Here is a 24,831-nt window from a genome sequence, read left to right on the forward strand (position 1 = left end):
AGAGATCTACAGGCATAACCAAACTCCCAATGAGAATCCGGAGGTCGGACAAGCATTTTGTGTTAAATGCCACCGAGAGTGTGAGTTTTCAACTACTAACCTTATTCATTAAGCCATTGAGCGTTATGTGGTTATTAACCGGGCCGACCGACAGCCCCCCACCCTCGGTGTGAAATAATGTTCACAAACTTGTTAAAGTTTGGCCAAAATGAGCCAAGGACGCATTTGTGACACGACAGAACATTTAGGGAAATCGTGGGTCTTCGGGTGTCGCTGCATGACCGTTCTACAAAATATTGAGCATCGTGGCATGGACTTGCTGTCGTGAGGTAAAATTGAACATGCACTTTTCATGATCGATTACTTATTTTGATATCTATGTTTTGTGGCTGTCGTGAGTCCGTGCGGTCTGGGGTACAAAAATATGTTTAGGTAAAACAATCTCACGACTAGTCTACGACTGTCTCGCGTTTGTGGGTTCGGCAATTTGCACAGTATAGTACATGTTTTGCTCACCTGAGCACGAAGTGCTCAAGGTGAGCTTTTGTGATCCCCTGTGTCCGTCGTCCGTCGTCGTCGTCCGTCGTCAACAATTTGACTGTTAACACTCTAGAGGTCACAATTTTAGCACAATCTTAATGAAACTTGGTCAGAATGTTACCCTCGATAAAATCTTAGACGAGTTCGATATTGGGTCATCTGAGGTTAAAAACTAGGTCACCAGGTCAAATTTAAGGAAAGGCTTGTTAACAATCTAGAGGTCACATTTATAAATGTTTCTTCATGAAAGTTGGTTAGAATGATTATATTGATAATTTCTAAGTCAAATTTAAATCTGGGTCATGTGCGGTCAAAACTAGGTAATTAGGTCAAATCATAGTAAAAGCTTGCTAGCACTCTAGAGGTCACATTTATGACTGTATGTTCATGAAACTTAGTCAGAATGTTTATATTGATTAGCTCTAGGCCAAGTTCGAATCTGGGTCATGTGCGGTCAAAAACTAGGTCACCATGTCAAATTTAAGGAAAAGCTTGTTAACAATCTAGAGGTCATATTTATAACTGTAACTTCATGAAAGTTGGTCAGAATGTTTATATTAAAAATCTCTAAGTCAAGTTTGAATCTGGGTCATGTGTGGTCAAAAACTAGGTCATTAGGTTTAATCATAGGAAAAGCTTGTTAACACTATAGCGGCAACATTTATGACCATATGTTCATGGAACTTGATCAGAATGTTATTCTTGGTGATCTTTAGGTAGAGTTTGAAACTTGGTAATCAGAGGTCAAATACCAGGCCACTAGGTCAAATCATAGAAAAACGTTGAAAACACTGAGGAGATTACATTCTCTCTTTGATCACCATGAAACTATGTCAGAATGTTTGTGTTTATGAAGTCTATGTCAAGTTTGAAACTGGGTAACCCGAGTTCAAAAACTAGGTCACAAAGTCAAATCATAGAAAACATTGTTAAAACACTGTTGAGGCCATATTTTCTACTTTATCTATATGAAACCTGGTCAGAATGTACTTATTACAACAAGGTAGGGTTTGCAACTGGGTCAAATTCTCTAAAACTGTAATACCCTCAACTTTAATATTTAACATGTAGCATTGAAAACTAGTCCTAAATTTGTTTTAATTAAGTCCCCTCTCGTTGCACTTTCCATCGACCTGACAAACACTTATTCCCCCCCCCCCTGTCACAATTGGCCTCGCCCTGAAAACACTTATTTCACACTTGAAATGGATCAGGTGAGCGATACAGGGCCTTCAGGGCCCTCTTGTTTTGTACTCGGGTGCTAGATTTAGAGCATGCATCTGCCGGGGACTTCATGCGGATGGTGCCTGGCATGTTTCAGGAGCTGTTGCTGAGGGTCGCCCCTCGCATTACCAAGGCCGAAATCGAGACTGCAGCACCGCTCTTTTAAAAGCCTGGCCACCACTCTGCGCTATATAGCCACAGGGAACAATTATTGCAGCCCCGCAACCTCCTTCCGTGTCCCCACAGCACAATATTTGCACATCTTGGGAGACAGCATTGATACAACCTTGATTTAAGTTGCACTAGTTGAATAAAATTCAATGTATCCACTGAAAAATCTCGGAAGCAGGTGGAAAGCAACAGAGCGGGCGACTTTATATCGTCGGGAGACGAGTGACTCTTGACTGTTGTGCTACATATTTGCGAAAGTCGCACGAATGTCGCAAGCGTATCCCACGTGTAAACCTGATCACGTAAATAACCAGCCGCCCCCCACCCCACCCCCGCCGATAATGCCTAACAACTCACGATGGTCCCACGATGCGATCCACCCACGACATTACAACAAGATATGGTTCCTTTATCACCTTTCATGTCAGGCCCGTAGCCAAACTGGGGCTTTCAAAGCAAATGATAAAACAAATAATATATAAATAAAATGCAAGGAGCATACCTTAACTGTATTAACAATGTTGACTTCTAAAAGATCAGTACGTTATTATTACGGTGCGTATCCATATCGGTACCCTCTTTGAGAAATCTACCGAAACGGTACCCTTTTTGCACATGCACCGGTCATTCTCTGCTGAAAACAAATCGGCGATGGACAACAATCCAGTTAATGTTCATTCTATTGATGAAAGGAGGTATGTCATGTGCAAAAGATGTAAATGTGTAAAGCCCTGCGTTCAGGTATGCAACCGAATTCCTTATATGAACACAATTATCTTGCACCTTAGACACAATATAGAATTACACTTATAAATTTTAAACATATAACACTAAAGGGTCCCCCCGCCCCAAAACCGTCCAAGTTTACTTTTTTCAATAAAGGATAAAAGAGTAATAAAATTTGCCCATATTACACTATTTCGGACTAGCCGTGCTGCAAAAATCTGCCAGTACTTTCAACCATATAAATATCGGTTCTGAGGGAGGGGCTCAATTCAAAAGGTTACGCCCCCGCATCTAACGTGGAATCCGCCCCCTGCATTAACCTTTACGAATGGGTTTTTCAGTTAAGAACTACGTGGCCACAAATTTTCCAGTTATAAAAGTGTCAAATATTGCTACTATTTTTTCATCTTTACACAAATCATCTGCATGTGTTTTTTGTTATTCAGATTTTTGTGTGCATCTATCGACGTCCGAGATTGATTTTCGAACGTTTTTTTTCTCGCTTATTGGTTACGTATTAAAGTAGGGATGCTTTGATATCTTGGTGAGTTTTGGCCAATGCATATTCCAAATCAGCTGAAAACAATTCATTGAAACTGATACCCACTAGAAAGAACTCTTTGTTGTCCATTATTTCAAAGTCTCCTCGAAGGAGGACCCTCTGAAACTAAGCTCACCAAAAGGGAGACATCCCTCCAGCACCCTCTAACATGCTACGCCCCTCCAAGAGAGCATCAAAAGTCCTATGTCTCATTTAGAACGGTTTGAGCTATGCGGTGCGAATTATTTCCCAAACATTAATGCGATATTTCAGATATTTTAGCAAAATTTGTTTGCCTGTTGGCTCCTGTTTGTGTCAACTGAACTTGGACAAGATCGACCATGAATGACAATCGGCTTAAAGTTTGCCTAATCATTATGCATTAGTAAGTTGTAACCACGGCCCCTGGGTCCGGGGAATAGCGGGCACGTTCGTTCCAGCCAAGCCCGGGTAAAATCCCCGTCTTGCGGGGACGAACTGCTGGTAAAATCCCCGCTAAATGCCCCGAACCCCAAAAACCCTAGGTAAGGTCCATTTCCCGCTATTTTGGGCGCGAAGACATAACCACCGCATTCACACGGCACTGCGAGGCCACCTGTAAGGTAAAAACACGGCCCATTTCCCCGCCATACCCCCGGACCTGGGGGGGGGGGGGGGGCGTGGTTACAATTGACTGGTGCATTAAGCCGACTGTCATAGCGTTTAGTTTGTTAATTTTAGTTTATCAAGGTCTGCCCGCGCCTATTGACTACATGTACGATATGGCTTGACCCCGACGTGACGCCATCAGGACTTTTGACATAAGATAGAAGTGACTGGAATTCCCAGTCAGATCCAGATATTAGAAGACTTGAAGAGACGATATCCGGTTGCGATACCCTAGCTCTTCTGTTATCCATGTTCTTTAACGTGCCCGGTGTAAAGCACAGATACACGGGATACAACTTTCCTGGGTTAAACCAGTACTGAGTACACGGGATACAACTTTCCTGGGTTAAACCAGTACTGAGTACACGGGATACAACTTTCCTGGGTTAAACCAGTACTGAGTACACGGGATACAACTTTCCTGGGTTAAACCAGTACTGAGTACACGGGATACAACTTTCCTGGGTTAAACCAGTACTGAGTACACGGGATACAACTTTCCTGGGTTAAACCAGTACTGAGTACACCTTTTCCCCGAGTAATAAATTTCCAATGCCGAGTGCCAGGCAAGGGAGCTACTGTTGGTACTATATTTTCCAACGTCTTTCGGTTTGACGCGGGGTTTGAACCTACGACCTTCCGCATCCGAAGCGAACGCTCTACATCGGGGCGGTCAAATGTTTAGTCACAAAATCATGCCAATTGACCATGTTTCTTGACTCTCCACGAATTAATTGTTCTGGATTTTTTAATTCAGTAATATTGAAATGAACAAATTTATACTTCATTTATAAATCACAATGGAGTTACCTTATCAATGTCTTAAACAAACTTCAAATAAGTAGAAAACGCAGGTTATCACTTATATATATACCATTTTCCATTATTTATATTTTATCTCTTTGGTGTGTTGTGGGCATCCCTCGACTGCCTTGGTTTAAATTAACCTCTGGCTACGGTACTGCATTAAATATCTTCAACATGAATGCATCATTTTGATCAAGCTTTATTATTTACAGATTGGACAAAAAATAGGGTACTACAGTAATATAACTGTTAAGGTTGTTTGTTTGAACATATGACCAAGTGATAGTTTTTCACAAGACATGAAACATTATCTGTTTCAGACTTGGCTTTTATTTATTGTAAAGACAATTTTAACCCAATATGACACAGACTTTGAACTTGACTAATATTTTATAGAGACAAGCAGTCAGACTAAGTTTCATTAAGCTTGGATCAAACAAAATGTTAATGACAGATGATGCACGACTGGTCACAGTAGACCACTAAGTGAACACTTTGTGATAAGGTGAGCAAAATGTTACCAGATAAAGATTAATTCGAGAGGTTTCATATTTTATTGATATACCTGTGTATCGTTTAAGAATCTATATTACAATAATAATGCCCAAACATAGTCTATAATGAAAACGTTTACTAAAATTATACAATGCTGTACAAAAATATATTTTATTACCAATTAAGTTTTTTTATAAAATTGAACGATCATCATGTATTTAATGTATGAGGCAGAATATATACACCAACCCAGTAAAAAGTAGTGTCTGTAGCAGTAAAAATGTGGATCATTAGTTTTGAAAAAAGCAGATAAAAGAAAACCTTTTAACAGATTCAACATAATATATCAAATAATAGATTCAAAGCAAAACAAATCTAAAAACTAATTTTCTTCGTAACATGAACTTTTTCTAGAAGCCCTTTCACCTTGTCAGCAGCTTTACTAGGACTGTGTATTGGAGATGTTGTCTCACTTGATACTAATGGAACCTCTGTTGTGCTTGATAATTTGCAAGTATTATCCATTCCACTGTTTTGATTTTCAGCCCTCTTTGGTGAATGAAAGGTAAACTGCTGGTATACTTGTGATTCACCTTTCGAAGGTGATCCATGTATTTCCACACAATTCCCTGATCTTAGTGGATCAACTGCCTTTAGATGCACATCATCTGATTTTGAAGTTTTATGTTTCACTTCCCTACTTTTTGAACCCAAATATTCATTTCTTTCACTCTGTTCTTTATTTTTCCTTGCGATCATTCGTCCCCCCTGCGAATTGGAATCACCAGGCTTACATTGAGAAGTCGAAAGATGTTTTTTACTTGGGGAATTACTTAAATCTCTTCCTGTTTCTGTTGCAGATGAGCAAGAATCAACACTAGCAGTTCTTGTTTGATTTTTTTCGTTCTCTTTAGTGGTGAAACATTTTTCTGTTTTACTATCAATCCGATTTTGTCTACTTTTTCTTTTAACCTGATTCATTATCTTACGAACAGTTTTCTTAACATTGACTGGGCTTCTATCCCCACTTTCAATTTCATCCATTGTCTTTTGTATGTCCATCACTTCAAGCGGTAACAGATCCTTCCATGAATATCGATCTTTAAATTTCTTTTCTCTCATCTTCCGATTCCGACTCATGGTTTTCACACCCACTGCTGTAGATTTCTTTCTACTCTTAACAAGGTTGTCTGAATAAGTCACAGTCCTTTCATCTTCTGTATTGTCTGTTTCAGTACTAGAAACATTTACATCAGATTCGTGACTCGTTTGTTTACATTTCTTTACTCTACACCTTTTCACTTTTACTTCACTGTTTGTTTTAACTTTTCTCTTTCTTGTCTTGTTGTGTTGTTCATCAGTACTGGCACCAGTTAATGGTTTATCTAAAACATTCGGTGGATTATTTTCAATACAGTTTTCTTCATTCACATTAAGTTTTTCCAAACCTTCATTTTCTTTCATATCTTTTGAAAGACTGTTCTCTTGCATTCTTAACTCATTAGCTGAATCTTTCATCAGCTTTTGCTTTCCTCTTTTTGTCATTATCTGTTTAACCTTTTCTTTGGAATTTATTTTCATCAGAGATTCTCTTCCTTTAACCGCAGCGCTATCACCTTCAGTACCATCACTTGTCAATGCGCTGCTGTTTTCAACTTTTTCCATTTCTCCTGAAAATTTTCTTTTGTATGGTCCCTTTTTTAGTGTAATGTCTGTGCCTATTTCATTTATTCTTTTTGGACCACATTTCTTTTTAATTGCACTATCAGCATTGTGACTGTTTGATGACATTTTATTCTCAGCTCTACCCATATATTGCTTGTTTTCATTAACTACTTCTTCAAAGTTTACAGATTTCTTGACAGACTTTAACTCGTCTTTACCTGCTGCATTTGACTTTAAACTAGATCTTCTTTTCACACCAGCTACTTTCTTAGCCTTAGTATTTTTGTGCGTTTCCATTAATCCAACCTGTTGCCGTTGAACATCACTTTTTATAGCATTTTGTTTATTTGACTTCAGTCCTGCTTTTATTTGCACATTCTTTTCAATTATGTATGGTGTAAGACCTGTGTGTTGTGTGATCTTAAGTTTTGTTAATGAGACAGTACATCTTGGAAGTCTTTTCACTTGTTTTACGCTTTTCTCGTTTTGAAGTTTCTTCGCATGCAATCTGTATTCTTTAAGAATGTTTTCCCTATCAAATTCTTCATCCTCACTATCACTTTCAAAGTTTGCCTGGCATTCTACAGAGACTTGTGAACGATTCAGTGGTTTGTCTTTACTTTCGAAGTAATTAAAGAGTTCATCTTCTTCATCTGAGTTTTCAGGAGTTTGCTCTTTATTTTCACTGCCACTTCCATATGTGCCTAAACCTTTATTTAGAAAACTTTCAGTTTCATAATTTACTTCATTTTTATCTGTTTCACTTTCAACACATTTCGCTTTTCCCAAATTTGGCTTGAATGATTTCCAGCTTGCTTCAATTGTACACCTCTTCTGTTTACCTTGTAAATCAAATTCTTGTCCTGCACTACAATGTAAAGATGTTGTATCAGATTCAGAGCTTTGCTTTTTTCCATCAATTTCTTTTACTTTTGTTTCATTATGAATAGAAATAACTCTAATGTTTTCTTTCAACTCTCCAACTGTTGTTTCACAAGGTCTTGAAACACTTGGAGGGATTTCTATTGAGTCTCTTTCCTTTGTTTCACCAGGAGGACAAACACCCTCACTGTCATCCACCTTTTTATTTCCAACATCTTTTTTCTTTGGTCTTCCTCTTTTCCTTTTGACATTTTCTCCTTCTGCTGTACCAACCATGGTGTTTGTCTTTTCATTCTTATCTTCACTTTTGCTTTCATTCTTATATTTCAATAGTTTAGCTCGTGGTCTGCCCACCTTTTTCTTTTCTTTCACAAGGTTTGGTCTTTCAATTGATTCTACTTCACCATGGTTTGCTGCTTTATTATTCACATCACTGCAAATATTTCTTTCAATCTTTTCTGATTCTAATGTATTCTCCACTTGAGTTTCTTTCGCTTTCACACTTTCTTCTCTTTTGGCCACTGCCACAGATCTAACTGATTGCACATTAAATGGTTGTGTATTTTCCATCCTGACTTTTGGAATGGACTTTTTCAACACAGTCATATTCATGTCTTTGTCTAAAGCAGGTTTCTTGATGTTTGACTCTAAAGTAATTCTATTTATGTTTTGCCTTAAATTTGTTTCACCATCTTCCTTTAAAGAGTCGAGAATTTTCTCTGTCTCCCCTTCAGGTTTCAATACACAAGTATCATTAACAGTTGTACTGTGAAGTTGCATTAAACCATCATAAGCAGCTACACTTAATTTAAAACTTTTTAACTTCGGTTTGCTTACTTCACTTTCATTTTGCATCAATAACTGACTAGAAGATTGCTCTCTTTCATTTACATATGACATTCGTCTAAATTCAATTTCCTTGGTGTCCACTACAAAGGCTTTTGCAGGACTTTCCACAATAGGCTGCAGATTCCCATATGCATCAAAATGAAATACCATTGGCTGTTGTTGAGTTGAATTTGTTTCATTACAACAGTTTTCTGACACCTGCTCATTTAAACTTTCAGTTGTATATGTTGAAGATTCACCTGAAACTTCAGTTAATGCAGGGGTTTGTACATGATTTGAAGTTGTATTTAATGGAATGGCAATCATATGGCTATCATTCACATCAAATGCATCAGTGTGGCTAGTGTCATTTTCAACAATACTTCCATTTCTTAACTCTTCACTAACATTGCATTCCATTTCACTATTAGCAATTCCAACATCAGACATGGATGTCTGCTCATACCGTTCAAATACTAGTTTGCTGTTTTTCCTTATAAACTTTCCAGGCACTCCAGAAAAATTCACACCAGGGAATGTTTCCCCTTCTGAATATTCTTCAGCACTCCACTGGACATTCCCGTTGTTGGCTGCTAAACCTTGCTCAAGTCTTCCTTCACCTATATATTTCTGTCCTGAACAATCTTCAGCACTTGACTGGACATTACCCTTGTTGGCTGCCAGATCTTGATCATGTCTTCCTTCAGCCATATATTTCTGCTCTGTACATGATTCCCTCCCTGACACAGTTTCTGCAGTCAATTTACATACTTTATCACATAACGCCTGCCAGTTATTTTCACTGATGATAAATAGCCTTTTATCTCCAAGAACCAATGGCGCATCTGGATTTTCTAAAATCCTATTCAATTCAGATTTAATATCCTTTCTTTGCTTTTCCAAGTCATTAACCACTCCATTAACACTCAAAGCATTTTCAGTGCCATTGTTGCTGTTCTTATCATCACTCGTAAGAACATTTGTTTGTAACATTCCAGTGACATTGTCTGAAACTTTTGCTTTATTCACTTCGCCGTTTGTTAAGGTGTTACAAACATCTGATTCCACTTCGACTTTGTCATTGACCCTCAGAAGCTTTGCTTCATTCATTCTATGCTGTGGTTCAGTTTCCATTGTTACTGATTTTAAGTTATTAGGTTTACCACTTCCGGTATTAATATTCACAACTTCATTTTTACCACTTCCAATAGTTATATCTGCAATTTGTTGAGGCTCTTTAGTTTTGTCTGGAGTTGCTTTTCTCTTGCCAAAGTAGGAAAACAAGGCATCACCTTCTTCATCAGAGGAATCTTTATCTTTATTATTAAATCCCACCGGGTCTGTAGCCATTTTAGCAGATTTCTCCCCCTACAATCTGAGTAAAAACTGACATCCACCTGAAAATGGAAAAAACACACTATCAAAAATGCAATAATAATACCATTTCATAGGTCTTTCATGGGTACCCAGCTCGGATCAAAATTTCCAACCCAAGAGCATGTGCGATGCCAAAAGTGAGGCTTGCCAAGTTATTAATTATACAATCTTATCATTGCGATAAGACCTTTATCAGTAAAAGGAAGATAAATATATCCTAATCCTTAATACATTTTCAATGCCATTGTAAATAAAAAGGTAATTGCTCATGTTTTTTAGCCAAATAATAGTTTTTCTAGTAATGCATCTGAAAACACTGCCTTATTTTATAGTAATAATGTCAATCAATCATTTAAACAACAACAAATCACTCGTAGCCGTTATTAACACTTATGAAAATTGTGGTATTTGAAGTTGATATTTGAGAAAATATCAACGTTTGCTGACAGGATCCAGCTTTTGGCATCTGAGTTTAAACACTCCTTATGATTTGCCACACTTTATTCAGTCATACAAAAAAGTGCATTTCACCAAAACATGAGCGAGTCCCTGTAACTATTTTACAATTTTTGAATTTTCATATTATTTTTTACTGAATGTATTTCAATCATATTTACTGGTTGAGGGCCCAAATCTTAACAGTGTACACAAATCGTGTTCACCTGTTAAGAAAGCATTTGTTTACAGTGACGCACTAAACAGTCTATGCATATTTTGAAAAAATTGAGATGAAAATATATAACAAAGCAGCTAAGTATTAAATCTAAATAGCATAATTTCAGGCAAATGTATTTCTAGTGAGGTTGAATTTAATTTTTCTGGTGTCAGAAGTGAAAGGCTAGAGTTCCGGGAACGGCCTAAAAAGGTTAATAATGGGGTGAAGTGTAGTGTGTGAGGACAAGAACGAGCCGCATAGTTAGCTCAGTTGGTTGAGCACCATGTCAGTGTTCCAGCAGTCATGATGATACCAGGGAAATCACTGAGTCAGTTCAAATGCATCAAAATGTACAAAAATCACAGGAAAAAAGATGAGATGCAAAACACTAAGTCTGCCTAGCCCTGTCCAGAGTCTGGAGACTGACACTGCCTGTAATGTTCTGTTTAGCCCGATAATTGCTGCTGAAAATCGAACCCTACATTAGGCACACATTTCACAGTGATACATCATATAGTGGATCTTTCGCTGTTTGTACTGGACACATTTATTTCTATCAAAGCAAAGAAAAAGTACAGTCATGAATATTAGTATAAACACTGTTTTAACCCAACGATGCAAGGTTATTAGACAATAAAAGAGACACATCACAGTCCACAGAATAATGCACCAGTCAATTTATTGTAACCACAGCCCCCCAGGTCCGGGAAATAGCGGGGACTTTGACTTTTGGTCAAGCCAATCCCAGTTAACATCCCCTCTCTGCAGAGACAAACAGCTGGTAAATTCCCAACCAAATCCTCGCAATATGTAAAAATAAACTACCAAAAGTGGATTATTTGTGGATTATTTGTTTAGTCTAAAATAGAGTACTAAAACACATTTTTTATGATTCTCAGTCCAACTCCAAAAGATCACCCTTGAGACCAAATGACTTGAATCAGGTAGCTCGACTGGCCAAAAAATACTGTCAAAATACCAAGTTACTGTGGGGAATGGGCCTTACCTAGGCTCCCTGGGGTGCGGGGGCATTTGGCGGGGATTTGACCATCAGTTCATTCCCGCAGGACGGGGATTTTATCCGGGGTTGGCTGGACGGAAAGTCAAAGTCCCCGCTATTCCCCGAACCTGGGGGGCTGTATTTACTATTGACTGGTGGATAACTGTGCCGGGACATCCTGATTAAGCCCATTTCACGCTATTTTCGGAGCAAAACACCACCGCATTCACCTGGCACTGAGGGGCCACCTGGAAGGTAATAGCATGGCCCATTTCCCCCACTATCCCCGGTACACCCCCCGGACCTTAGGGGCCGTTGTTTAAATTGACTGGTGCATAATTTTTAATGATAATTTTATCACTTTGCATGATAATTTTATCATTTTGCAATATTTTTTAAATGATGAGATCTGGTTATAATTGCAATCAATTCAATGGCATTTGCCAAATATTCGATCAATCTTAATTCTTTACAGCGCATACTTTATTTTAAGAAATGCCTACCTTAACATCAGCATTAGGAAAAAGAAGTTTACAAATGTTTAAATGGGTTCGGTTTAAAAAACATTATTTTCACTTTATGAATTAAAACTACTTCGACACCGGTTGACCTAGTTGCTATTGACCCGATTTGTGATCAGCTATAGACACGCCAAACAAACGCCTTGCTCTAGTGCAGTAACCTCCCTTGGAAATGAGGATAGGCGACAAGTCCGTATTTTTACGCCTGGGCGTACAGGAGTAGGCCTATAAAATGATAGATAGATTTATTTCAGTAAGGAAAGCACATACATGGACATTTAAAATAAACAACATGTATCGTAAATAACATAATACATACATAATAATTATCATCATTGGCCATGACAGGCACACCGAACCAAGGTAGTCTAAAATAATAGACGTGTTATACGGGATTCTTCCAATCCCTAAGAGAAGGATTTGCCAAAAATCGTAAAAAAATCCGTCAACGTACAATTATTTGGACTACGAACCAAGGATGACACTGTATATATTTGTATCTGTTCTGATACGTAGAAGAGCCACTTCTGGCATATAAAATATGAAAAATGAATGTTTGTAATCAGTGTGAGCAAAAGGAATGTGAACGTGTGTTATTTGAAACACGTCTATCTATTATAATAGAAGTTAAATAATCCGTGTATGCCTTTACTTTTATGCACCGCTTATTTGATTGTTTAGTCAGGTAAAGATCATGGTCCATTACCGGCACCATACCCCCTGCTATCTTGTAGAGCATCACCAGTCTGTTGAAGACACTGCGGTCCTGTAGGGGGCTAAGTTCCAGTGTGTTAAGCATTTCTGTCACACAGCCTTCTTCCTTAGTCTTGTAGTTGTTTAGGATGAAGCGTGCTCCTAGGCGTTGATTTTTTTCTAGTTTATCAATGTCTTTCTTTAGGTATGGGTTCCATATAATTGAGCCATATTTTAATTGAGATCTTACGAGTGCAGTTTTCCGGCATTCTAGTGGACACTGTTTCAAGTTACGACGAAGGAATCCAAGTGTAGAGTTTGCCTTTTTGCAGATGATGTGGTTAGACCATGTTAAGTCGTTTGATAAATCTAATTTAAGGTTGTGGATGTACGTGAAGTTAGCGGCCTAGCGGCGTGAAGTAAGCGGCTTAGCGGTCTAGCGGCGTGAAGTAAGCGGCCTAGCGGCGTGAAGTTGGCGGTTATGCCAAACAGGTACTGGAGATACATGTTAAGCCAAACAGGTAGTAGAGATACATGTAATGCCAAACGGGTGCCAGATACATGTTATGCCAAACGGGTACCAGAGATATATGTTATGCCAAACGGGTACCAGAGATACATTAATGCCACACGGGTACCAGATATACATGTTATGCCACACGGGTACCAGATACTTGTTATGCCACACGGGTACCAGATATACATGTTATGCCAAACGGGTACCAGATACATGTTATACCAAACGGGTACCAGATGCATGTTATGCCAAACGGGTACCAGATACTTGTTATGCCACACGGGTACCAGATATACATGTTATGCCAAACGGGTACCAGATACATGTTATGCCAAACGGGTACCAGAGATACATGTTATACCAAACGGGTACCAGATATTCATGTTATGCCACACGGGTACCAGATACTTGTTATGCCACACGGTTACCAGATATACTTGTTATGCCACACGGGTACCAGATACATGTTATACCAAACGGGTACCAGATACATGTTATGCCAAACGGGTACCAGAAACATGTTAAACCAAACGGGTACCAGATACATGTTATGCCAAACGGGAACCAGAGATACATGTTATACCAAACGGGTACCAGATACATGTTATGCCAAACGGGTACCAGATACATGTTATACCAAACGGGTACCAGATATACATGTTATGCCACACGGGTACCAGATACTTGTTATGCCACACGGGTACCAGATATACATGTTATGCCAAACGGGTACCAGATACATGTTATGCCAAACGGGTACCAGATACATGTTATGCCAAACGGGTACCAGATACTTGTTATGCCACACTGGTACCAGATACATGTTATGCCACACGGGTACCAGATACTTGTTATGCCACACGGGTACCAGATACATGTTATGCCAAACGGGTACCAGATACTTGTTATGCCACATGGGTACCAGATATACATGTTATGCCAAACGGGTACTGGAGATACATGTTATGCCACACGGGTACTGGAGATACATGTTATGCCACACGGGTACTGGAGATACATGTTATACCAAATGGGCACAAGATACATGTTATACCAAATGGGCACAAGATACATGTTATACCAAATGGGCACCAGATACATGTTATACCAAATGGGCACCAGATACATGTTATACCAAATGGGCACCAGATACATGTTATACCAAATGGGCACAAGATACATGTTATACCAAATGGGCACAAGATACATGTTATACCAAATGGGCACAAGATACATGTTATACCAAATGGGCACCAGATACATGTTATACCAAATGGGCACAAGATACATGCTATACCAAATGGGCACAAGATACATGTTATACCAAATGGGCACAAGATACATGTTATGCCAAATGGGCACAAGATACATGTTATACCAAATGAGCACAAGATACATGTTATGCCAAATGGGCACCAGATACATGTTATGCCAAATGGGCACCAGATACATGTTATGCCAAATGGGCACCAGATACATGTTATGCCAAATGGGCACCAGATACATGTTATGCCAAATGGGCACAAGATACATGTTATACCAAATGGGCACAAGATACATGTTATACCAAATGGGCACAAGATACATGTTATGCCAAATGGGCACAAGATACATGTTATACCAAATGGGCACAAGATACATTTTATGCCAAATGGGCACAAGATACATGTTATGCCAAATGGGCACAAGATACATGTTATACCAAATGGGCACAAGATACATGTTATACCAAATGGGCACAAGATACATGTTATACCAAATGGGCACCAGATACATGTTATGCCAAATGGGCACAAGATACATGCTATACCAAATGGGCACCAGATACATGTTATACCAAATGGGCACAAGATACATGTTATGCCAAATGGGCACAAGATACATGTTATACCAAATGAGCACAAGATACATGTTATGCCAAATGGGCACCAGATACATGTTATGCCAAATGGGCACCAGATACATGTTATGCCAAATGGGCACCAGATACATGTTATGCCAAATGGGCACCAGATACATGTTATACCAAATGGGCACAAGATACATGTTATACCAAATGGGCACAAGATACATGTTATGCCAACTGGGCACAAGATACATGTTATACCAAATGGGCACAAGATACATTTTATGCCAAATGGGCACAAGATACATGTTATGCCAAATGGGCACAAGATACATGTTATACCAAATGGGCACAAGATACATGTTATGCCAAATGGGCACAAGATACATGTTATGCCAAATGGGCACAAGATACATGTTATACCAAATGGGCACAAGATACATGTTATGCCAAATGGGCACAAGATACATGTTATACCAAATGGGCACCAGATACATGTTATGCCAAATGGGCACAAGATACATGTTATACCAAATGGGCACCAGATACATGTTATGCCAAATGGGCACAAGATACATGTTATGCCAAATGGGCACCAGATACATGTTATGCCAAATGGGCACCAGATACATGTTATACCAAATGGGCACAAGATACATGTTATGCCAAATGGGCACCAGATACATGTTATGCCAAATGGGCACAAGATACATGTTATGCCAAATGGGCACCAGATACATGTTATGCCAAATGGGCACAAGATACATGTTATGCCAAATGGGCACCAGATACATGTTATGCCAAATGGGCACAAGATACATGTTATGTCAAACGGGTACCAGAGAAACATGTTATGCCACACGGGTACCCAGGGATAAATGTTATGCCAAACAGGTACCAGAGATACATGTTATGTCAAACGGGTACCAGAGAAACATGTTATGCCACACGGGTACCCAGGGATAAATGTTATGCCAAACAGGTATCAGAGATACATGTTATGCCACACGGGTACCAGAGAATTATGTTATGCCAAACGATTTTTGGTAAGTAAATAAACAATAAATTAAAGGAAAAACAAACCCTGATAAAACGGACACGATTACCACATGTTCATCTAAACAGACATGATTCATGATCAATAAATATTATCAATTCTAATTAAATATGCTCAATATTTATTTATATTTTATACAAAAATAATGTATGTACACACACATACATATATACATGTATATAGTCAATGGAATTTAATAATTAATGTGAACTCTTGATGCCCGGTGACCCCATTAACACGCTTTTTGGAAACTTAAAAGACTGGAAAATCGGTCATTTCACTTCCGATTTCATGATCAATTGAAGTAAAGAAGACAAATTGTAATTTAAATTATTAAAATTTCATTGGTTGTTTTCCGAGATCCCAATCACGGATGTGGCTGTAGATTTTCATTATTTAAGGTCTTTACGGATCTACTTGAAATACCAAAAAGGGCATGTATTTATTTTTATTTCAGACCGAACTCCGGATTCAACGGTATGAAGATATCATGTGTTTGTACATGCCTAATTTTATTAGGTAAGTTTTTTTTATATGATTTTGTGTTACAATCACTTGTTTTGCAAAAACATACAGACAAAACTTTAAATGCAATGCGCATACGTTTTCTTCCAAGTTTTGAAAGAACGAGTGATAAATAGGTTTACAGCAGCATAAGGCTGGATGAGTTTAACATTTAATGCACACAATCAAAGCATTGATCGAAACTGTGCCACTAAATAGTTACACATTACCGATACAACAAGTTATTGCAATAAAGCAGTGTACAGAAACACGAACGGTTAAAATCAAATATATACTTTATACTCAATAATTCTTCATTTTATTGATTTTAGGTTTGATGGGAGGGCTAGAAGCCTTTCCCACGTCCATAAACTCCACCTCGTACATTGAGGAATTAGACAGCAGGGGAAGGATGGAGACGCTATCAGCCAGCACGGGGAAAGCAGAGACGCTAAGTTCGAGCTCGGGATTTAATGAGACGCGGTCTACAAAGACGGGATCGGAACCGAAGCTATCTATGAGCGAGGGGATTCATAAGGCGCTACCAACTAGAGCTGGACGTAAATAAAATCTCCATGCGGTTATTTCGTACAGTTTCTTTAAAAATGAATTACTAAAAATCGATGTTATTCACGTGGACATTCGGTGGTAAACTGATTTATTGGAATATCAATAGGTTTTGCCTATATTTTGCAATTGATATTTCAGTGATTCAAGTCAAGCTTTTAATCTTTTTCTTATTTTAGCTAACAAGATATGCATGAATGTCGGGGAAGCGTTCAAGTTCTACAATGGGACTGTGAATGTGACCATAACGGGGCGCCCGTGTCAGAATTGGATTTTGGTATGATATTCTCTATAAATGAATCTAAAAGTGAAAATGAGATGTATTTCATACTTGATTGTTTTAATCTCGGCATGTCAATGCACAACCCACTTAAAATGTTTGTATTTAAGTTTAAGTTGTATGTGTTATTTTGTACTTATGCAGAGGGAAGTAAACTATTGCTCGTATTACTTGATACCGTTTCATAATTTCATATATATCATAAGCTTATCTTTACTAGAAAATGTTACCTAAATTTCAGAATGTTCCACATGCACATGAGTACCATGGTGACGCGAATTTTCCCGCCAACGAATCGGAACTTGCGGCGGCAAACTTTTGACGGGACCCAAGCGACAGTGGCTACCTGTGGTGTTATACGCTTAGCGGTAAATGGGGATATTGCGATGCTCCGCCCTGTAACGGTAGGTTGAAAATTTGCACCCCACACCTTTTTACGTCCAGTCCAGTAACGGCCTCTGGACGTAAACCAATTTTCCATCAAAATTAACTTTTGTCGCATTGCACAGCTTCTGGAATTGACCGACGTCTGGGTAGAATTTTTAAACAATTCCAATTATATCACTGGCATAAATAAAATACAATGGACTGCACCATTTCAGAAATAAAATAACAACATTTAACTTTAAACCATGTATTGTTTCGGTTCTGTGTGAAGGGCGCAGGTCCCTGGTCGCGCTCCGATGTTTCCCTTTCCTTTAAGACCAACTCGTGTAACCGTCACTAAAGGATTAAGCCCGCTTTAAATGCAAATGTAAATGATCGTATTTTCCTGAACTTATTTACCAAATTTTCCTAATTTCAATTGAATATTAATTATGGTTTTTCCTTATAAGGACAAACATGAACTGGAAAGAGTGGAAACATGTTGAAAAGGTAAAGTATTATGGCTATATGAAAGCGTTTACTTGAATGTCCACTTTTTCACTTTTTAACAGAGACGTCACCATCAAGTGTGTCACCAAATACGTTGTCATCGACTTCAACTGCCTCTTCAACTATGTCAACTACCTCTTCAACGACGTTAACTGCGTCCTCAAATGCGTCTTTAACCTCTACGATATTGACAGGTTACATAGACGTATCATCAATGATCCTACCATCACAGACATCAGTGGTTGGAGTCACACCATCCACCACGTCATCGAGTGTATCAACCTTTTCATCAAGTTTGTCCCAAACTACGTTGTCATCGACGTCAACTACCCCATCAACTACGTCTTCCAACTGTGCGTCTGGATCGGGTGTTTGTGTGACGCATACAGATGGTCTTGGCTCGATTGGTAAATATTACATTGCAGTTATCGCTGTTCTTGTTAAAAATTATTGAATTCTGCTGAACTTATTAATGAACGATTTCATTTACCATTGGAAAAAACACCCTCGGGGTAAAACATGAAGGCTCAAGATTGGAACCAGATTGAGAAAGGTTACGTAATAAAGCTTTTTACCATTTTGTGAATGTGGAATTAGCGACAAAATGCCTAACATTGTGAATGATAAAGTTTAAACAAAGAAACGTACCATCCAGGGTTTGAAATATTTTCAGTGAGTAAGACTGCATTTACATATACCTGAACAACTTGACTTGTGTATGAGTTTGTTCTCATTTTTTAAGGTTTTTGAATTTTGAGTCCATTTTTATTGGTAAATAAAATTTACTTTTTCGGATTTATTGTGAATTTGGTAAAAGAAATACATTGCTATGTAACATAGCGTTTGATTAAATGAAATTAAAAAAAAACAAAACATGCTGTCAATTTTTGTAATTTGATGATGAGAATACGATAAAAAATATTGCTTCCGGTATTTCTTCCTCGCTTCCGGTATTTCATCCTCGTATGCGGATCTTGGGCCTTTCAAACATAAGTGCGTATTAATACTCTTTTGCAGAGAACAACCGGAAACGGATGCGGGCCAATAGAGAGCCAATCATGAGCACATTCATTTTTACGGACGTTATTTGTTAAAAATAGGCACTTACGAATGACAAAGTTTCGATTGTTATTGTCATAATAGGGATCGGATAGATATAACAATACAATGCAAATTCAAGTATTAAACCGGATAACATTAAGTTAAAACAAAAGAAAATAAGTTATAAATAGCAATGTATAGTGTGTTCCTTTTCTTTAGTTATTTTAACGAAAATGGTTGACAATGTATATTAAATAATAATGCATATCATCATATCAAGACACATCCCAATCTTTGGCTAATAGTATCACCTATGTTTGGATTAAATAAAAAACACACTTAAAAGTCTTGTGTCTGTTTATGAGCCTAGGGGTCATTGTATCCACAGTATAAGCATAATACATTTAAATGTAATGACGGAGTTAAAAATATTAACACCTGGGGTTGGTATACTTACAAGTAAGGAATTTACTTTCAGTAAACGCGTTGAAAGCCAATGATTCAGATATGCACGTACATTCGTTGCTTCATGGATTCCAAAAAAGAGTTTTATGGCGCATGAAAAGTAAACATCATGGTCTATATTCCAGCCCAAGTAAGCCGCCCGTCTATTGTTTTGGGGATGTTAGCGGTCCTGCTTCCCCTGGTATGGTGGCGCTGATCGGAGGGCGCCAGCTACATGGCAAATAAAATGTAAACATCATGGTCTATATTCCAGCGCCAGCAAGCCGCCCTTCTATGTCGCTGGTGGTAGCTGCTCTGCTTCCCCTGCTTGTGGCGCTGATCGGAGGGTAGCAAATCCGATGACCATCACCAATCGGATCCCGATCGGCTTTGTTTTACCGGAGATGGCCGCCATGTAAAGATTTGATTAATTTTGACTGCTTGACTCGCAACATTATCAATGTGACAGACATGGTGGCAACATTAATTATCAATGTGACAGACATGGTGGCAACATTATCAATGTGACAGACATGGTGGCAACATTATCAATGTGACAGACATGGTGGTAACATTATCAATGTGACATACATGGTGGTAACATAATCAATGTGACAGACATGGTGGCAACATTATCAATGTGACATACATGGTGGCAACATTATCAATGTGACAGACATGGTGGCAACATTATCAATGTGACAGACATGGTGGTAACATTATCAATGTGACAGACATGGTGGCAACATTATCAATGTGACAGACATGGTGGCAACATTATCAATGTGACAGACATGGTGGTAACATTATCAGTGTGACAGACATGGTGGCAACATTATCAATGTGACAGACATGGTGGTAACATTATCAATGTGACAGACATGGTGGTAACATTATCAATGTGACAGACATAGTGGCAACATTATCAATGTGACAGACATGGTGGCAACATTATCAATGTGACAGACATGGTGGTAACATTATCAATGTGACAGACATGGTGGCAACATTATCAATGTGACAGACATGGTGGCAACATTATCAATGTGACAGACATGGTGGCAACATTATCAAAGTGACAGACATGGTGGCAACATTAATTATCAATGTGACAGACATGGTGGCAACATTAATTATCAATGTGACAGACATGGTGGCAACATTAATTATCAATGTGACAGACATGGTGGCAACATTATCAATGTGACAGACATGGTGACAACATTATCAATGTGACAGACATGGTGGCAACATTATCAATGTGACAGACATGGTGGCAACATTATCAATGTGACAGACATGGTGGTAACATTATCAATGTGACAGACATGGTGGCAACATTATCAATGTGACAGACATGGGCCGTTCGTTCCACCAGTATGTTACGAAAAAATATATAAGTTAAATTAGTTGTTTTTATTCTCGGAGATTTCGCTCTTTATACGAACATTACTATATCATCATTTATTTGTAACTGTCTTTTTGTTTTTTGTTTATATTGTGTATAACAAGAAACCAGCTCCGATTGTTTAAAATTGTTAACCAATTATTCGCCCAGCATTTAAATTCCTTGTGGTTTCTTTTAATATAAATAATAATTTGTGTTCCAAAGCTTCAAATTAGGAAATCTAATATTGTTCTCTAAAAATGAGCAATTTATCATCAATAGTGAAATTGCACCAGGTTGGGCCTGTGAACTTGAGTATCTCTCTTTTTAACCACTCATCATAATGGAAGCGTTTCTTCCAAAAATAATCGTTCAAAAAGAGCAACATGTAACATTTTATAGGTAATAGAAATAAATGAAATAGTTTGTTGTTACCCAGGAACATTATTTGAGCCTTTATTTTATTTTTTTAAATATTTATAATTTTCAAAAGTGGGCGAATAGTTGGTACAGTTCACTAATTGCAGTGGGTTTTACTGAGAAGGTTTGGCACATGAATACGGTCTTTAAATAAACAGTACGTTATAAATATTGCCATGCTGAATTTAGATCAGGGTCCGAAATTTCTTCCTGCGAAATTTCATTTAAAAATATTCAATATTTCTCAAGAAAAAAAACCTACACTTCCGGGCGATGGGTCCCTTACAAGTCTTCCTACATCGGGGATTCATCACTGCTTTTGTCACATGTGTTTATTGTATGATTGTATTCCCTTCGTGTATCCCATTCAATCGACTAAAGAATTGTGTCTATTGTTTTCTGACCGCATTATTTGGAAGGAAGTTGAAAACTTTTTGTCTGTTTCCCTTTATTCGTCAAAATAAGTATAGGACCACATGATGATACGTTTAATAAAACTTTAATTCCTAATTGGTGTAATAGATTATTCATTTACCATGCATAAAAATACCATATAAGTGTGCTAATGTTTGCAGTGAAAATGCGTTTCAAACGTACCAGATTGTGCAAGTAAAAGAAAACAAACGGACTTTAAACTACAACAAATATATTGGTGAACGCTGAACGAGAATTGGACGTCATTGGATTAAAATAATGTTGATTGAAAACAATATATGTATGATCAAACATTGAGTTGACATCCGTGAAGCTTTACCAAATGTATTAATGAACGCTAAACGAGGATTGGACGTAATTTTGTCTTTGTAATATTTGTTAGATTGAAAGAATGTCGATTAAAATATATACTTACATGATTACAATTTTATATGACACCCAGGCCACCCAGACCCATTAACCCAAACCGTTAAAGGCCTAAGTGGCTGGTAGGCCAGAAGGTATCGATGTGACCCCTAAGACCGAGTACAGGAATGAGGGGGCATTCATGGCTATCACTTGGCACCGCCCATCTTGGGGTTCCCCCAACGTCTAGGACCTCCGATATGGGAAACAAGAACATTGATCTATCACCTAGCACCCCCAATTTACTGAATTGCTGATGGAAAGGAATTTGTGATTTTGTATGTACTAGCTGCAAGGTACAGTGTAAGGCTCCTCCTCAGATGCACTGTTCGCCTGAAACCGCGGGGATATTTTGTTCGGATCTGCACAGGATGTTTTGGCAATGCATTAACCTTGCTGAAATCCGCAGTTTATGCACTTCCTGCCACAAGACTGATGACCTCTCTGAAGTAGCATCACTTCAATATATCAGCCTTTGTTTCAGTTCATATAATTTATCATAGCAACCCGTTACACATTTGATCGACTTTTTTTAAAAAAGTAGAAAAACGCTTCAGAGTGATAATTTGTGCATAAAAACAGTTAATATATCATTGTTTTAGAAGGAAAGGAATGGAAACATGCTTTGAAATAGGATACCATCTTAGGCCGCTAGGCCGCCAGGCCGCTAACTTCACGCCGCTAGGCCGCTGAACTGCTTGATAGATTTTTAAAAAAAAAATGTTTATAAGCGCTTAAGATTGATAATTTGGGCATTTAAACAGTAAATATATCATTCTTTAGAAATAGCTGACTGCTTATTCGACTTTTTTGAAAAAAAATGTTGATAATTGCTTCAGAGTGATAATTTGTACATAAAAACAGTTAATATCATTGTTTGAGAAGAAAAATGAAATAGGATACCATTTTAGGCCCCTAGGCCGCCAGTCCGCTGAACTGCTTGATCGATATTTTTGGGAAAAAAATGTTAATAATCGCTTCAGACTGATAATTTGTGCGTTAAAACAGTTAATTTATTATAGTTTTAGTAGAAAATGTATAAAAAAATGCTCTGAATAGAAAACAATTTAAGGCCGCTATGTTAATGTATGAATAAAAAAACCCATTTGATTGATCATTGTTTTCCAAAAAACGCATTAGCAATTTCTTTGAAATAGAGAAAAAAAGGCCTCTAGGCCGCTAGGCCGCCATTCTCACGCCGCTAGGCCGCTAACTTCACGCCGCTAGGCCGCTAAATTCACGTACATAGGTTATGGCTTGAGTCCACGTGTTTCAGTATAGTTTTGTTATCGAAATTGCACAGCTATATTAAAAGTAAGTCTTTATGCATTAAAATAAATCGTGCCGTAGTTGTATCACAGTCATTCTACATAATAGGTTATAGGTTGAGCAATATATATATATATATATATATATATATATATATATATATATATATATATATATATATATATATATATATATATATATATAGCTGCACTGTCACAGATTGAACGTTTTCACAACTTTTTTTATTTTTTGTCTTGGGACGAGCCTATTTTTGCGAAAAATCAATGGAAAGCAGTTTTATAAAAATCAGATCGCAGATTATTATTTTTAAGTTCAAAACGTGATGTTATATGCATTTTTCTTAACCCGTTAGCAACGATATAAGCCATAAAACACTAATTTTCGAACGGAAATATGAAAATCTACGATCTGAGATTTTGTCAGCAATTCAAAATCATTTCAGATATTTATGCAAAAAAAATGCTGTTTCAAAGACAAAAATTAAAAAAGGAAAAATGGAATATCTGTGGGAGTGCAGCTTTAAATGGTACATCCACAGCCGCTGCAAAATACCGGCGTATCCTTAACGGTAATCCTAAGCCTGGTTGTGTAGCAATAGCTATCAATGTGGAATAATGATATTAAATGAAAATGTTCCAGCAATATTTTGTTTACAACATGGTCGTGAAGTAAAATCACGCGGTATGTACAGCATGTAGAGATATTATAATATTCATATACGATGCGTTTGAAGCTGTGATGGAAAAGAACTCTTGTGAGACTATTGGTTTCAATACACGAGTAAATGCTCTTTCTTCCTACTGCAAATGAAAATGAATATCTAGGGAATCTTTGGAGTCACTCGCTGTTAGTGGTCACCAATCCGGACAAGTGGCGTTTCTCTGGGTACTGCGGTTTCCCCCACAACACAAGACCACACTCTCGCGTAACATGCCAACGAGAGTGACTTAGTATAAGTTATCATAACTTTCTTCACAATCGTTGTAAAA

The 24,831-nt window shown here is 37.9% G+C and overlaps 2 protein-coding genes across 3 annotated transcripts; one reads left to right on the plus strand and one right to left on the minus strand.

Annotated features, from left to right (window-relative positions):
* Window positions 1–5,178: 5,178 nt before the first annotated feature.
* Window positions 5,179–12,179, minus strand: LOC128244743 (interaptin-like). Its single transcript, XM_052962795.1, has 2 exons — window positions 12,063–12,179; window positions 5,179–9,924 (listed from the first exon to the last, which is right to left on the minus strand). Exon 2 carries the CDS (start codon window positions 9,875–9,877, stop codon window positions 5,528–5,530), a length of 4,350 nt encoding a protein of 1,449 aa, XP_052818755.1. The 5' UTR covers window positions 9,878–9,924; window positions 12,063–12,179; the 3' UTR covers window positions 5,179–5,527.
* A 970-nt stretch (window positions 12,180–13,149) lies between these two features.
* On the plus strand, window positions 13,150–20,486 carry LOC128242335 (uncharacterized). Of its 2 annotated transcripts, none has more exons than XM_052959444.1 (7): window positions 13,150–13,265; window positions 16,651–16,712; window positions 17,030–17,257; window positions 17,444–17,541; window positions 17,786–17,948; window positions 18,483–18,827; window positions 20,180–20,486. In XM_052959444.1, the coding sequence occupies exons 1-5, from the start codon at window positions 13,255–13,257 to the stop codon at window positions 17,864–17,866; spliced, it is 480 nt and encodes a 159-aa protein (XP_052815404.1). In that variant the 5' UTR covers window positions 13,150–13,254; the 3' UTR covers window positions 17,867–17,948; window positions 18,483–18,827; window positions 20,180–20,486. The 2 variants fall into 2 exon arrangements, with proteins under 2 accessions (XP_052815404.1, XP_052815405.1); XM_052959445.1 differs by lacking the exon at window positions 20,180–20,486 and adding an exon at window positions 19,438–19,535.
* Window positions 20,487–24,831: the final 4,345 nt, after the last annotated feature.

Source organism: Mya arenaria, chromosome 8 (assembly GCF_026914265.1).
Source record: "Mya arenaria isolate MELC-2E11 chromosome 8, ASM2691426v1".
NCBI lineage: Eukaryota > Metazoa > Mollusca > Bivalvia > Myida > Myidae > Mya > Mya arenaria.

What these genes read in the sequence shown, in the direction of transcription:
- LOC128244743 (XM_052962795.1), bottom strand. Translation starts at nt 9,877, where the DNA reads ATGGCTACAGACCCGGTGGGATTTAATAATAAAGATAAAGATTCCTCT.
- LOC128242335 (XM_052959444.1), top strand. An exon ending in TACATGCCTAATTTTATTAG is followed by an intron (nt 16,713 to 17,029) that starts GTAAGTTTTTTT and finishes TATTGATTTTAG; the next exon opens with GTTTGATGGGAGGGCTAGAA. An exon ending in CGTGTCAGAATTGGATTTTG is followed by an intron (nt 17,542 to 17,785) that starts GTATGATATTCT and finishes CCTAAATTTCAG; the next exon opens with AATGTTCCACATGCACATGA.